The sequence below is a fragment of the Capsicum annuum genome, chromosome 9 (genome assembly GCF_002878395.1).
Source record: "Capsicum annuum cultivar UCD-10X-F1 chromosome 9, UCD10Xv1.1, whole genome shotgun sequence".
NCBI classification, from domain to species: Eukaryota; Viridiplantae; Streptophyta; class Magnoliopsida; order Solanales; family Solanaceae; genus Capsicum; species Capsicum annuum.
This window is the reverse complement of record NC_061119.1, coordinates 2,341,412-2,354,866: the sequence shown is the minus strand read 5'-3', so window position 1 is coordinate 2,354,866 and position 13,455 is coordinate 2,341,412. Positions and strand designations below refer to the sequence as shown.

Genomic DNA, 13,455 nt, shown 5'->3' with positions numbered 1-13,455 from the left:
TATATATATATATTATGTTGGTTTGATTCGGGTTCGATTTGATTTTTTTTTTGTTAACACCAAACCAAATCAAGAATGGTCGTTTTTTTTTTCTAATGCCAAACCAATCAAACGATTTTTTTTTTTCAATTTGATTTGGTTTTTCAGTTCGATTTGGCTTGACGGTTTGATCTGTACACTTCTACTTGCAGGACAATTTAAATTAATCAAATTTCAATACGAATGTCGAATAAAAAATAAAGAAAATAGCTAGAAAGGGCTTTGAATTTAACAGCTGTTTAATTTGCAAGCATGCAAACACTGCTGTACTTTAATTCTGAAACCAGATAGATATGACATTATACCTACTGGCACTATATAAATGCATATTCATTTCTAAAAATAAATTATGGTTTAATTTAAAAAAAAAAAAAAAAAGAGACCAGCAGTTATTATTCATCTGTTTCAAAATACTTGACATTAGGGTGTTCATGAATCGATTTGGATCAGTTATTGATTAAAATTATTATCAAATCAACTTAATTGATTTTAAAATTTCTAAAATCAAACCAAATAAAAAAATAATCATCGATTTGATTCTTGTTGATTTAGTTCGGTTTTTTCAATTTATAATTTTAGCTACTGATGAAAGTTGAAAATTTTAAAAACAAATCCAATCTAACATATGAGATGTCAACCGAGTGTTGTATATCAACCTTGAAACTATGATGTCAACTGAGTGTTATACTTCGGCAAAGCCATGACAACACCATATGAACACTTCTAAGAAAATATTAAAAAACAATATTTAACAGAATGATAGTATAAACCTCACAAAAGGTGAACACATAAACTTCTTGTTCAACAAAGTTTAAAAAGAAAGTTAAAATTAGTGATTGTCTATAATCTAATGAATCTCAACTGTAAAATTCAATATACAACAAGTTATTATTTTCACAATTAGTATCATTTGTCATTGAAAATGAGAAATTCATTTAGAATCTCATAAGGTACTGTCAATTGGATGAAGACATATGACTGAATGTGTTACGACTAAAGTTAAATCATGATTAAAATATAAAATATAACAAATATTTAGATTGTATTTATGAATAATATATAAATAATTATAATATATATATAAATCGGTTCGGTTTAATTATTTTGACGGTTATTTTAGAGTAAAATCAAACCAAATAAAATTAGTATCGATTTTTTAATATTCAAAACCAAACCTAACCAAATATCGATTTTTTAATCGGTTTGATTTGGATCGCGATTCGATCCAAATCAAATAGTTCTTAATATTTGTCATTTTACAAAATTAATATATTATTGTTGTTTTCTTACACTTTTATCCTCAATTATAAATAAGGGAAAAAGTTTAAAATATATCTAAATATTGATGAAATGTGCTGTAACACGCCTCAACATTGTGGGATCCTGTGACCATCCTCAATTATTTATTATCATATTTCTTTGGTATATACTTGTTCAGCTGAATCACTATGTGAATACACGCGCACTAAGCGCGTAAGGTTCTGAAGTGGTTCAGCTAAACAAATATATACCGTAAAAATACAGTAATAAATAATTGGGGAGGTCGTAGGACCTCCGCAAAGTTGAGACATATTACGGTAAATTTCATCAAAATTTAGATATAATTCTTATTCGTCAAAATTTCGCCAAATCGGTCTTAACATTGTGGGGATCTTGTGTGACCCCCTCGATTATTTATTATCGTATTTTTGTGGTATATATTTGTCTAGTTGGATCACTGTGTGAATACATCCGCACTGAGTGTGTAGAGGTCTGATAATCTGAAGTGGTCTAGCTGAACAAATATATATCATAAAAATATGATAATAAATAATCGAGGGAGTCATAGGACCTTACAAAGTTAAGACATGTTACAACAAATTTTATCAAAATTTAGATATATTTCTGACCTTTTTCGCTTATAAATATGGAGTTAGAAAGTTTGTTGAATATAAAATTTACAAAATTAATTATAAGTTGGAATTATCGTGTAAATTAACTATTATCCAATCTTCCAAAAATTCATCATGAGGGATTGACTTATCTTAATGATGGACAATTTTTGTCATGATGTAATTAATTCTTTAACAAATAATAATTATCATAAAAGTTGCCTTAATAAATATGCATAAGAGAAATATTATGGCCACAACTTGTCAATTTCTATTTAATTTTGAAAATATTTGTTGATAAAGTTGTATCAAAAGATCACAAATTGTAGTACTATTTGAGGTGCGAATAAGGTTTTATATTAATGATCGATAAAAAAAAAAGATATTATCATGAAAATATTTTTAATTTATTTTAACTCATAATTGATATCAGATATCAGAGTCAATGATTCGGTAGATGAGTATGAACATAGCAAAGTTATGGATCACGCAGGGACGGAGCCACCTTTCATCCAAGGGTTCACCCGAACTTCCTTCGACTAAAAATCTTATTATTTTTATGTATATTATTTTTACATGATTAAAAATATTTTTTTATGTATGTATAGTAGATGTTGAACCTCCTTCGACTAGTTCGTATATTTACTTTAAAACTCCCTCAATGGAAATTCTGATTCCACCACTGCATATATATACGTACTTTCGGTCGTAGCTTTGGTTATCATAAATACTCCAAAAATGTAGGTGGTACACAATCAATTTTTTGATAAGCTCGTACGATGATGAATCGCGTAAAATTTAATTCAAGAGTAAAATTATTGGATGCGCGAATAAAATTAAATATATTGTTGCAAGAAGGTAGACCAATGTATATCATATAATTAAAAGTACAATAGTGTGATTTATCATTTTATGATATAGAAATGGTTTAGTAGAAATTAATTTAAATATAAACAGTATACTCAAATAAATAGATTCTTATAATACTGTTCAAGGCACTAATTTACGTACCCAAAGTTTAGTATACAATGAATGAACACTCACTTTTGGTATAAATTATTGTTTATTTGATCACCAAATTATTAATCTATTATTAAGATATTAATTAGCCTTATTTATAGGTTAGCTGATAATTATGTCACATAATACCTACTTGAAATTGGTACTTAGTTTCGATAACTTTAATCCAATAACTATTTAAGGAATTAACTCTATAATTATAATATATTTTTATTAATCGGTATATCCAAATTATCTTCAAATTATATATGCTAATTCTTCTAATCTTTTGATCTCTTAACACTGCTGTAAATAATATTATTGCTTTTATAAATGTGCGATATTTAAATTAAGGGTTTTTCAGATCACTTTTTTATCTTCATGAAACAACAATATAATTTGCGTACACTTTTCTCTCTCGAGATAACATGACAAGAGTTCAATTTAATTTCACTTTAAATAATCTATATATGTTCTTGTTATACTACTAATTTTTAATCCTCTATGTTCTAATTTTAGTCATTTTTGGCTGTTTTTCATAATATAAAAAACAATTTGTAGCTAGTGGTAACAAGATGCTTCTCATCATTATTATATTTCATTATCTATATAGATTTTTTTTTTCTCATTATTATAATTAACTCATTATTACCACTTATTTTCATATAATATATAAATATAAAATATACACCTAATAATGAATCTAAGGTCTTATTATTATGACATATGTTGAGAATGTTTTATTTAATTGTAAGAGAGAATTAGTTGAACTTATTTTAATCTAAGATCACTAATTTATTTCTCAAAGCTTCGTTATCTAAACTATGGTTTACTTAATTATATGTTAATATTCAAATTAATTAATATGTATCGCTACTTTTCAAACTCAAGCATGCAAGAAAAGTTTGCCTTATGTGACTTGTAGGTTACGAGATTGAGCTGTGAAAATAATTGGCAATGTTTGTATTACGATAGGCTAACACATGCGATATTTTTACATCGATCTGTCTTTTTTTAATTGATTCTTGATAGATAATAGGGTGATTTAGTACTAAAAAATCCAAATGATCATTTTCTCTTAATTAACTTGTGTTTTCCACTCTTGTATTATAACATAGTATTCTCTTTTGAACAAAAAGTAATTGGAGTAAAAAAGAATAAAACAAAAGTGTAAAACACAATGAAAAAGGTGCAAACAAGAAGCATCTATTCTTATATATCATATGTTTTTAATGTGAATGCTTTTTCATATTCTGTAATCGAAAAAAGATAAAGTTGTTGTCACGTGATTCACTGTTTAAGTCGTGAAAATAACTCTTTATACATAGTGATGGAGTCAGGATTTTTATTGAGGGGGTTCAGAAGTATATATACGAACTAGTCGAAGGGGGTTCAATATTTACTATATATATGCATAAAAAAATATTTTTAACCATGTAAAATAGTATAAAAATAGTATAATTTTTCGTCGAAGGGGTTAAAGGTGGCTCCACCACTGCTTATACAAATATAAAGTGAGATTGCATATAACATATCCTTGTGATCTGATCTTTCTTCGAACTCCGCATATAATAGAAGTTTAAGTGGATCGAGCTGTTTTTTTTTTTTTTTTAACTCCAAAGGGTAATTATACAACTATGCATCTCTTTTTAAAAGGTGACACCTCATTCCATAATCCATGGTACAAAAATAAATGTTACTAACATTATTCTCCAACTTTTGCTTAAACAATTATGAGCCATAATTAGTTGGATTAGGTCCCATAGACACTTTCTAACATTTTTGTAATTCACAACTATATACTATTATTATTCACTATGAAATACTTTATTGAATTTAATTATGTAAAGCAAGCTAACTCATAATTGTGAGAATATTTTTGGTTGGGATTTGTTGTTTTCTTTAGTGGTAGCTAGAAAGCATTTATATTATAGTAAATAAAGATAAGAGTGGATAAAGTTAAAAGGTTGAAAAAAGATTATTCTTTATTAATATTATTTTCTTTTTAAGGTAAAGATTCAATATTATTTTTTTTTAAGGTAAAGTTGAATTACTTTAATTGATAAATCTTGTGCTATAATACTAGAATCATGTTCTTTACTTAAAATCTTATCAAAGTATAGACTTTGATTCTATTATGATCAGCTTGGCTGAACCTCGACTATTTTATCGATTACTGGTTAAACAGCACATGTGTACCTTCACTGACTACTAACTGAACAACTTGCGTACTGATTACTTGCAACCGCTCAGTATTATAAGTTTTGCATAACTAATATGTACCTCGACTATTTCGCCTGATTACCTGATTCCTCTCGATAGCAAAAGTGTTAGCATAACTCTGTTCATCGAGACTGGGACAAATGCCCTTGAATTGAATTGAAGATGCCATAATGAATTGATACAAAGATTATTTCCTCTAGTAAGAAAATTGAGGGCTATAGTTTTTAGTCTCACATGTACATGATAAGTAATTTTGCAACTAAATACTACTAATACTATTGTCTAACACCCCAAAAAAAACTTTTTGAGTTGCACTACAAACTATAGCCTAAGTCATAGTACAAAAGTTAAACTATTGGTGTCTCGACTAATTCAGATTCACATAGCAACGCTGGCTCGAATACCAAGATTTGACTATCTCCTCAGCCAATTCTTCCACTAACAACCTAAAGATTGAAAGTTCAACTTCCAATGCAGTTTCCTCCCTTTGTTGTTGAAACTTTTTCCAATCATCAAGCTCGATTTTCAAGTCCGATTCAACCATCATATCGATGGTGTCTGATCTAACATGTTGCCACGAATCTAACCTCTTGCATACTCGTCCAAAGACGACTTCTTCTTCCCTATTGTTCGAGCTATTAATCTCGGTTTTCTCCTCGGATATTAGGTCTGAGACTAGCCTTTTCATGTCGAAAGGGATTGTCACTTCACTTGCAAACGTCTCAAAATCCCGGTCTCTGTTTGATAACACTGAATCATCATCATCAACATTATCATCTTCGCAATCATCATTGCCTTCTTCTTCGAGCATCAGTTTCTCGAGTTCAATAGGATCCAACTCTGCCAATTTCTCGAACCTACGAAGCTTGTATAGAAGCTGTTGTTGTGCTCCTATAAGCAATACAAGACAATCAACATAAGTTTCACTCATTTTCAAGAGAAAATTCATTTGCAACCAGACATAGTAGTAACAATATGTGTTGCTTAGACTCTTCAAATTATTGACTAGCGCGTGTCAGACCCTTCAGAAATAGCTAGTGCATTTCTAGAGGATCCGACATGTATAACAACGTTTTTGAATAGTCCGAGCAACACAGGTACAAATGAAACTAACAACATTTACTACTTTGTGATTTTTAGACCTCACTGTCCACTTTTGACTTTGTATTTATTGTTACTATCCAAATAATAGCAGAAAAAGGATCTTATATTATACAACTATTAATGCGATTTACAACTACATGAACAAATGGTAAAGATAGAATTGCTACAAAACAACACAAATGACCCTACTAAATGTACCCCCCCCCCCCCCTAACATTTAATCACTTTCCCTCTGAATCATAACAGTCTGAAAAAAAAAAAACACTGAATAAAGCAGAACCCAAAATTAGCAAACATATTTGAAATTCAAGTAGTTTGATATTAATTTCTTCTCAAAGTTCAATAAATTTAAGAGAGGACAAACATATCAATTAAGTGAAAAAACCCTACATGTACTAAGTGTGGGGTCATCTTGTCATTAATAAAAAAATTTAAGTTATATAGACTGACAATGTAAAAAATAAAAATTCGACAGCATATTTTAACCTCATACGATGTACAATGCTCTGACTATTCAAAAATGTTGTCAGATGTGAGCCGGATCCTTCAAATGACGGATGCTATATTGTCCGGATTCTCCAAAATGCTGCCGCACTCGTGTCGAATTCTCCAAAGAGTGCACCACTTTTGGAGTGTCCGACACGCATCCGTGGATATTTTTGAAGAATTCGAGCAACATAATACGAAGGTGACAACAGTTTTAAAGTATCTGATGCAACTAATTTTCAATACGATGATCGTATAAATATTTTTTACACCATCAATGAAGGGATGATTTGTGTATAGACAAGATGATGTACAAGACTTACCATCAAAACTAATGTTATATGTCATATTAATGTACAACACATATACATATACAAATCTTTTTTAATCAAGATTGAAACTTTTTATGGATCCCACATGAAAATAATAATTGACATATATATCAAAATCATCATTATCATGTTGGTTATGACTTTGCAATTATAGTATTAAATCCAACCAAACATGTCCTTAGAGAAATCAACATTTCCATAACTCTTTGAAAATGACTTCACAACAAATTAATTATATACTACTAACTACTTAAATTAAATTATTGTATATTCAATGTATATTAGTACATATATTAGGAACTATCTATTATTAGAACCTCTATGGTATGTACTTATACTACTTAATTGATATATAATTATGTCTCAGTGTCAAACAAGTTGACATCAGCAATATGAATCATTAATCATTTATCGCGCATACATATTTAAAGTAAGTTCGGGGAAATGATATACGTACTTTGTACGAGTGCATAGTTGCATTCGATACCAAAATCGTCCTCATCCTCATTCTCATCCTCGTACTCGTATTCGCATTCATGTCCATCATCATCAAATGGAGGATCCAAGACAGAAACTGGGCTGCATTGTTCTTTCTCATCTTCTTCTTGTTCAATATTTGCCAAAACTTCATAATTTTCTTTGTCCTAATTAATCATGGGAAAAAAAATCCAATTAATTAAATTACAAATATATATAATAAAGTACATAATTTTAAGAAAAGGTATAGTGTTTTAATTATTTGATGGAATGTTTAATTAATTATTAGGCCATGAATTATATGATGTTGACTAATTTTGTACTTATATTCTATATATCACTAGAATTTATCAATTAAGACTCCTTCAATCCCAATTTATAGTAAACTTATATATGTAATTTTATAAGTGAGATCTGAGAAGAGTTTAGTAAAAATAAAAGGATGTTTACGAAAAATTCTCAGTTCAAATAACACAAGTCAAAGTAGAAGTAAAGAGGCATGACAAAATCAAGAAATCATAACATATTATTCAAAAAATAATAATAATAATAATAATAATAATCATCGAACCTTATAGTCACACAAATATCTATAATTTATTTTAAAATATAATTTTTTATTAAAAGAAATTATTTTGTGTCTAGTCAAACATGATTATGGTATTGAAGGAACATGGAAAGGTGTGATGTTGTGATTATGATATTATCAATTAGAATTAGATCCAAAAAACAAAATTTTTGGATTTGTCTTTTTATGAAAATGTATGTTTTTTTCAAAAAAAAATAAATATTATTTTCTTAGACAAAGGTCCATTAAAAAAAGATTTTGGTGGCAGAGGCGTGATAGAAAAGGTCCAAATATCAAACAAATAAGAAATTTCTAGCCACATAGGGAAAATGACAAAATTCTCCTTAATACATTTGTTTGATTATAAAATCCAAAAATTTACATGGGCATTTTTGTCATTTACTATCGACATTCCGGCCACCCAATCAGACCAACAAGATCCTTTTGCCGACAGATAAAAATCAGGTCAAACGTAGTCATCGGATCTTCGAAAAAGAGCATATGCAAATCTTATTTCTATTTTGTGAGGGATAATATGCACTTAAAAGAATTTATTTTACAATTTAATATGTTATAACAAATTAACTCTAGTCTACATTTTAGTGAAAATTCTTCCAAATTTCCAAGTGTATAAGTAGAAATTAAACTCTTTATTAACATATGAATTGACTTCTATTAAAGTAAAATTAATATACACACAAATGGTTAAAAAAAAAATCAATTAATACAGGAAAAAAGTAAAAGAAAGGTTAAATTATGTAATTTAACTCTTTATAACAAATTATATGCCATACTATATGTGTACATATAAATTATAAGTTAACTATATACTATGTTTAAATTACTTAATTATTCGTCGGATTTCTAACTCATTTTCAATACTCTTATTAAAGTACGATCAAATTTAAAATTTATATTGATATAAAACGCGTTTTATAAAGGCGATTCCATATTAAAGCTCATATCGAAACCTCAGATACTATTTATATAAAAAAGGTAGTATAATTTTTTAATATATGAAATTTACTATATGATGTAATAATAATTATTACTAATATTATTATACTGACAAAAGCAGAAAGACAAGAGGACATACCGGAGATGCTGCCGGCGATGAAAATTCCGGCGTACGGCAACTTGTCGACGCCGGAGATTTCTGAAGTGCAAATGTAAAAGGACTTAAAGGCCTCGAACAACAGAGATTATTTTCAGGGCTCGAACAAAAATGACAATTATGAATAACATTTTCATTAAGAACGTCATTTTCCTCATGGTCAGAGTGGCAACAACTACTCGAAGTTTCAAAATCCATAGTGGATTTTTCTTCTTCTTCTGACCAACCCGCACTACTGAGTCGACTAGTATACGACTCAGTAGTACGGGTAACTTTATCATCCTTCCCCATCATAATTCCATTATGAATGTTTTCATTTTTCTTGTAGGTATTTCTTTGTTTGATTTTCTTCAAAATCGACCCGAATAAACCAAACCCTAGAGTCATCTGGGGTTTCTTTACTCTGGGTCGATTTTTTTGCTTCTGTATCCTCATTGCTGCTTCGAGCAGCAATGAGGACGTATTAGCAGGAATATGAATAAACATATTCCTTGTTACTGGACTTTTTGTTGATACAGGGGAAGGGGAAGGTGTAGGAAGGAAGTTTACAGGTGATTTTTCGATACCGAAACAAGCATGTTTGCATAACAATGCAGGATTAGGTATCGATTTTTGTTTCTTAACGGTTTGTAACGAGTATTTCGTAGGGTTTTTATCGAGTTTTTTGAGTTGACTACGTCTAGCAGCAATGTAATGTTTAAGTTGAAATGGCTGTTGATCTTCTTGTAGAAGTTCATGTAGATGTTTGTGTGCCATTACTGACGAAATTCTTAATCAGAGATCGCGGGTTTAATTTTTTGAAATGGAGTTTTTGTTGAAGAGTTTTCAACAAAGAGATATTGGAATTGGAGTTGCTGTGGGGATTGTTATGTGGGTTTTGAAAAATGGAAGAAATTGGAAGTGGGGAAGTTGTGTACATATAGTTAGAGACTCGAGAAAAAAGAAAGAGTTATGGTAGAAAGTCGAGACGAATTCCGAATTTGAAGTTTGGTTATGTGGCGACTTCAAGTCGTTATAATAATAATTGGACGTATAGTCGAATAATTATCGACGTTTAGTACTTTTTTAGTCTCAAAATAATTATCATATTTCATTTCTTTAGAGTTGATTTGATTAATTTTAAAAGCTGAATTGGACTAAATAAAGGATTGTTAGAGTTTGTGATCCGAATTTTTTATTGATCCAATCCGTAAAGATCGCGATTTGATTCGTGTTGGTAAAACTGTAATTGTGCGACCCATGTTCGACCCTTGTACGCACATATTATATAAGTGCGATTTAGAGGGTTGGTTTTCTGACGGTTTTCTGATGTGTTATTGACACTTTGGCTCCTCCTCGTATTCCCATCCGATATAGTGATTTTTCTCCTCCTCTGTCCGTGATTTTTTCCGTCAAGAATTTTCACGTGAAATCTGTGTGTGTTCTTCCTTTTTCTTTTGTTTACTGTATTGCCTATTTCTTTTTTATTTCATAACAAAGATGATTTGAACCTAAAAATTATAGATCTTAAAAGATTATAAAAAATAGTATAAATTATAATTCTTTTCAAATCGATATAGTAATAATAATATAGTTTAAAAAGTTGACCAAGTTCTTATCGTGAAATGAAAAACGATAGTTATTTTGGACGAAACAACAGAGGTATATGTAAATACAGAGTTTGCATAAAATTTACTAAATTCACGTGAGCTCGTAAAATCTTTAGAAGCATCGACAAATAATTATATTATTTTTACATAATTAAAATTATTCTTATAAGTATATACATAATAGATATTGAATACATTTGATTAATTTATATATTTATTTTTTTTATATTTTTAATAAAAATTTTGATTCCGTCGCTGTTGGAAGATGGGTAGGATTGGGGAAAGAATGAGGAGACTTCCTGATTCAAATCTGGAGTGTTTACAAGATCGAGGCAAAATGCATGGTGGATAAATAAATAAATACTAAATAATTACACATAAAAAACATGAATTTTTTTTGGTATATGTTAAAAAAATAAAATAAAATGAAAGTATATATTATTATATAAAATGGACATATGTTTAAGTGAGGTGGAAAACAGTAGATGGGTAGGACTGTGGGGTTTGTAGTAATAGTGTACCATAATTAGCAGGCAAATTTTTTTGTCTATATGATTTTATTATTATATTATATTAAATTATATAGTTGATGAATAGTAAGAGGCTAAAAATAACTCTAACATATAGGATGGTGCCACTTGCCTTTGCCACAACAAAATGGTTTGTAGTAGTAGTAGGTGTATATAGTAGCGGAATCAGAATTTTCGTTAAACGTGATTGAGTTTCAGGTTCGGATTTATGTGTACTTTTAGGGAAAAAGACTTTAGAAAAGAATAATTTAAGTTTGCGCATATGAACATATAATGTCTAGTCGGGTGAAAAAATATCATTTTATGACCATTTTCTATTCTTTCTCAATTTAGATCATTTTAGCCTGCATAGTCTATATACAGTCCATATATAATACTGATACAGTGTTCAACTTGAGCAATTCGATCCTTTTAAAAATATTTCAATTTTTTTTGCTATAAATTTTTTAACTGATTAAATATTCTGTTTTTTTTATTGTTTAAAAATAATAATTAAATGATATAAAAATGATATAATTGTTAAATAGAATATGTATTTACATAAGATGTATGTATACAAATTGTATAGTTCTATCAAATATATATACGTATAAAATATATAGAAAGTGTATGAAAATTATATAATTGTTGTATAAAATGTGTAAAAAAAATATACAGTTATTGTATAAATTGTGTATCAAAACTGTATAATTTTTGTGTAGAATATTTATATGTATGTGATTTGTACAGAAACTGTATAAAAGGTGTGTAGAAACGGTATAGAACAAGCCAGTAAATTGAAATGGCTAAAAAGTGAAATTTAAATTTCATGACCATTTTCATGGAAATGGTTTAATTTGAAGTGTCTTTTCTGTCCGTTTCCAGTACTTTTATGGTGCTTCTGTACGTGTTAAACCTGATGAAATTAGGTATAATAATATACGAAATATAAGGAAAAAAAATACATGAGTCAAAAAGACACCCACAAAATCAAGAATACAGCCGGGAGATCTAATTTTCAAGTAGAACCTTAAAGCGTGGACAGTAATATATGTTCGAACCTCCCTGAGCCACCTACGACCCCTATTTTGAGTCCGCCGCTATTCGAAATTACTCTTTTTTTCTTCTCTCTCTCTACTATACCACCCATTGAAATATATAAAGAAGTAAACAAACAGAAACGTTAAAGAATTCAAACGTTATTAATAATATATACATAAAAAATAATTTAATTTTATAAATATATTTATAAATTTTTTTAATCGAAAAAAATTGGATGAACCCCTTGCTCTAACCTGACTCGATCCGAGAGGCTTGGACTTCTTTGTCTCTCTCTCTCGAACTTCATATAGATATATATAATTGTTGTATATCTATATGTGTATAGGTGTAGTAGATAGAGGGGTGGTTAGTGGTGGAAAAGGTAAAAGTGAAAGTTACATCCATTATCCCCACATAGGAGCGTAGGTAGCTTTTACGATACGAGTTCGGTAAAATTTAATAATTTTAATTCAAATTATATATTATTATATGTTAAAAAAATTATTTAATATACACAAAAATTAAGTTTAAAATCTATTTATTAGTTCTTAAGGTCGTTGTTTTAAAATTGTAAGCTTATATAATTTCATGATTGAAATATCTTTAATATTAATCTAGCGTCTTAATAAATTTAAATTAATCGAGACAATAAATTTTAAGTAAAATGAAAAATGAAAAGGTAAATATAAAGAAAAGGAAAGGGGGTGGAGCTGGCAAATGCTGAGAGATGGCATTTGTGGACCAATTATACTTTTGCACCAACATTTGACACTTTTCCAAAACAACCTAAAAATGTTCTTGTAATTTTTATCACTCGTTGTTCGAGCCAGTTTGTGTATATTGTGACTATTTTTATAAGGTATCGGGATAATTTTTACCTATCAAGACTTGGTATAAGAAAATATCAACTAAGGTTTTTGACCTCTAAGACTTCGACAAGTGAGAATCGCTCGCTCAGACAGTAAACAGTTGAACACCTTCCACCTCTAGTCTTAATGTTGCATGTTTCGAGTCACCAGACAAATTTAAAAAAGGTATAAGCTGTAAAAAGGGATAAAAGAAAAAGAATTCGATAAGAAGAGTTGCTCAGATAATAAACATAC

At 29.0% G+C, this 13,455-nt stretch overlaps 1 protein-coding gene across 1 annotated transcript; it reads right to left on the bottom strand.

Annotated features, from left to right (window-relative positions):
• Positions 1-5,257: 5,257 nt before the first annotated feature.
• Positions 5,258-10,197, bottom strand: LOC107843199. The gene is made up of 3 exons (XM_016687419.2): positions 9,196-10,197; positions 7,512-7,698; positions 5,258-6,023 (listed from the first exon to the last, which is right to left on the bottom strand). The coding sequence occupies exons 1-3, from the start codon at positions 9,967-9,969 to the stop codon at positions 5,500-5,502; spliced, it is 1,485 nt and encodes a 494-aa protein (XP_016542905.2). The 5' UTR covers positions 9,970-10,197; the 3' UTR covers positions 5,258-5,499.
• Between the last annotated feature and the right edge of the window lie 3,258 nt (positions 10,198-13,455).

Coding starts and splice junctions, on each gene's coding strand:
- LOC107843199 (XM_016687419.2), bottom strand. CDS start 9,969: ATGGCACACAAACATCTACATGAACTTCTACAAGAAGATCAACAGCCA. Junction 7,699..9,195: donor CATCGCCGGCAGCATCTCCG/GTATGTCCTCTT, acceptor ATGATTAATTAG/GACAAAGAAAATTATGAAGT. Junction 6,024..7,511: donor CAACTATGCACTCGTACAAA/GTACGTATATCA, acceptor TATTGCTTATAG/GAGCACAACAACAGCTTCTA.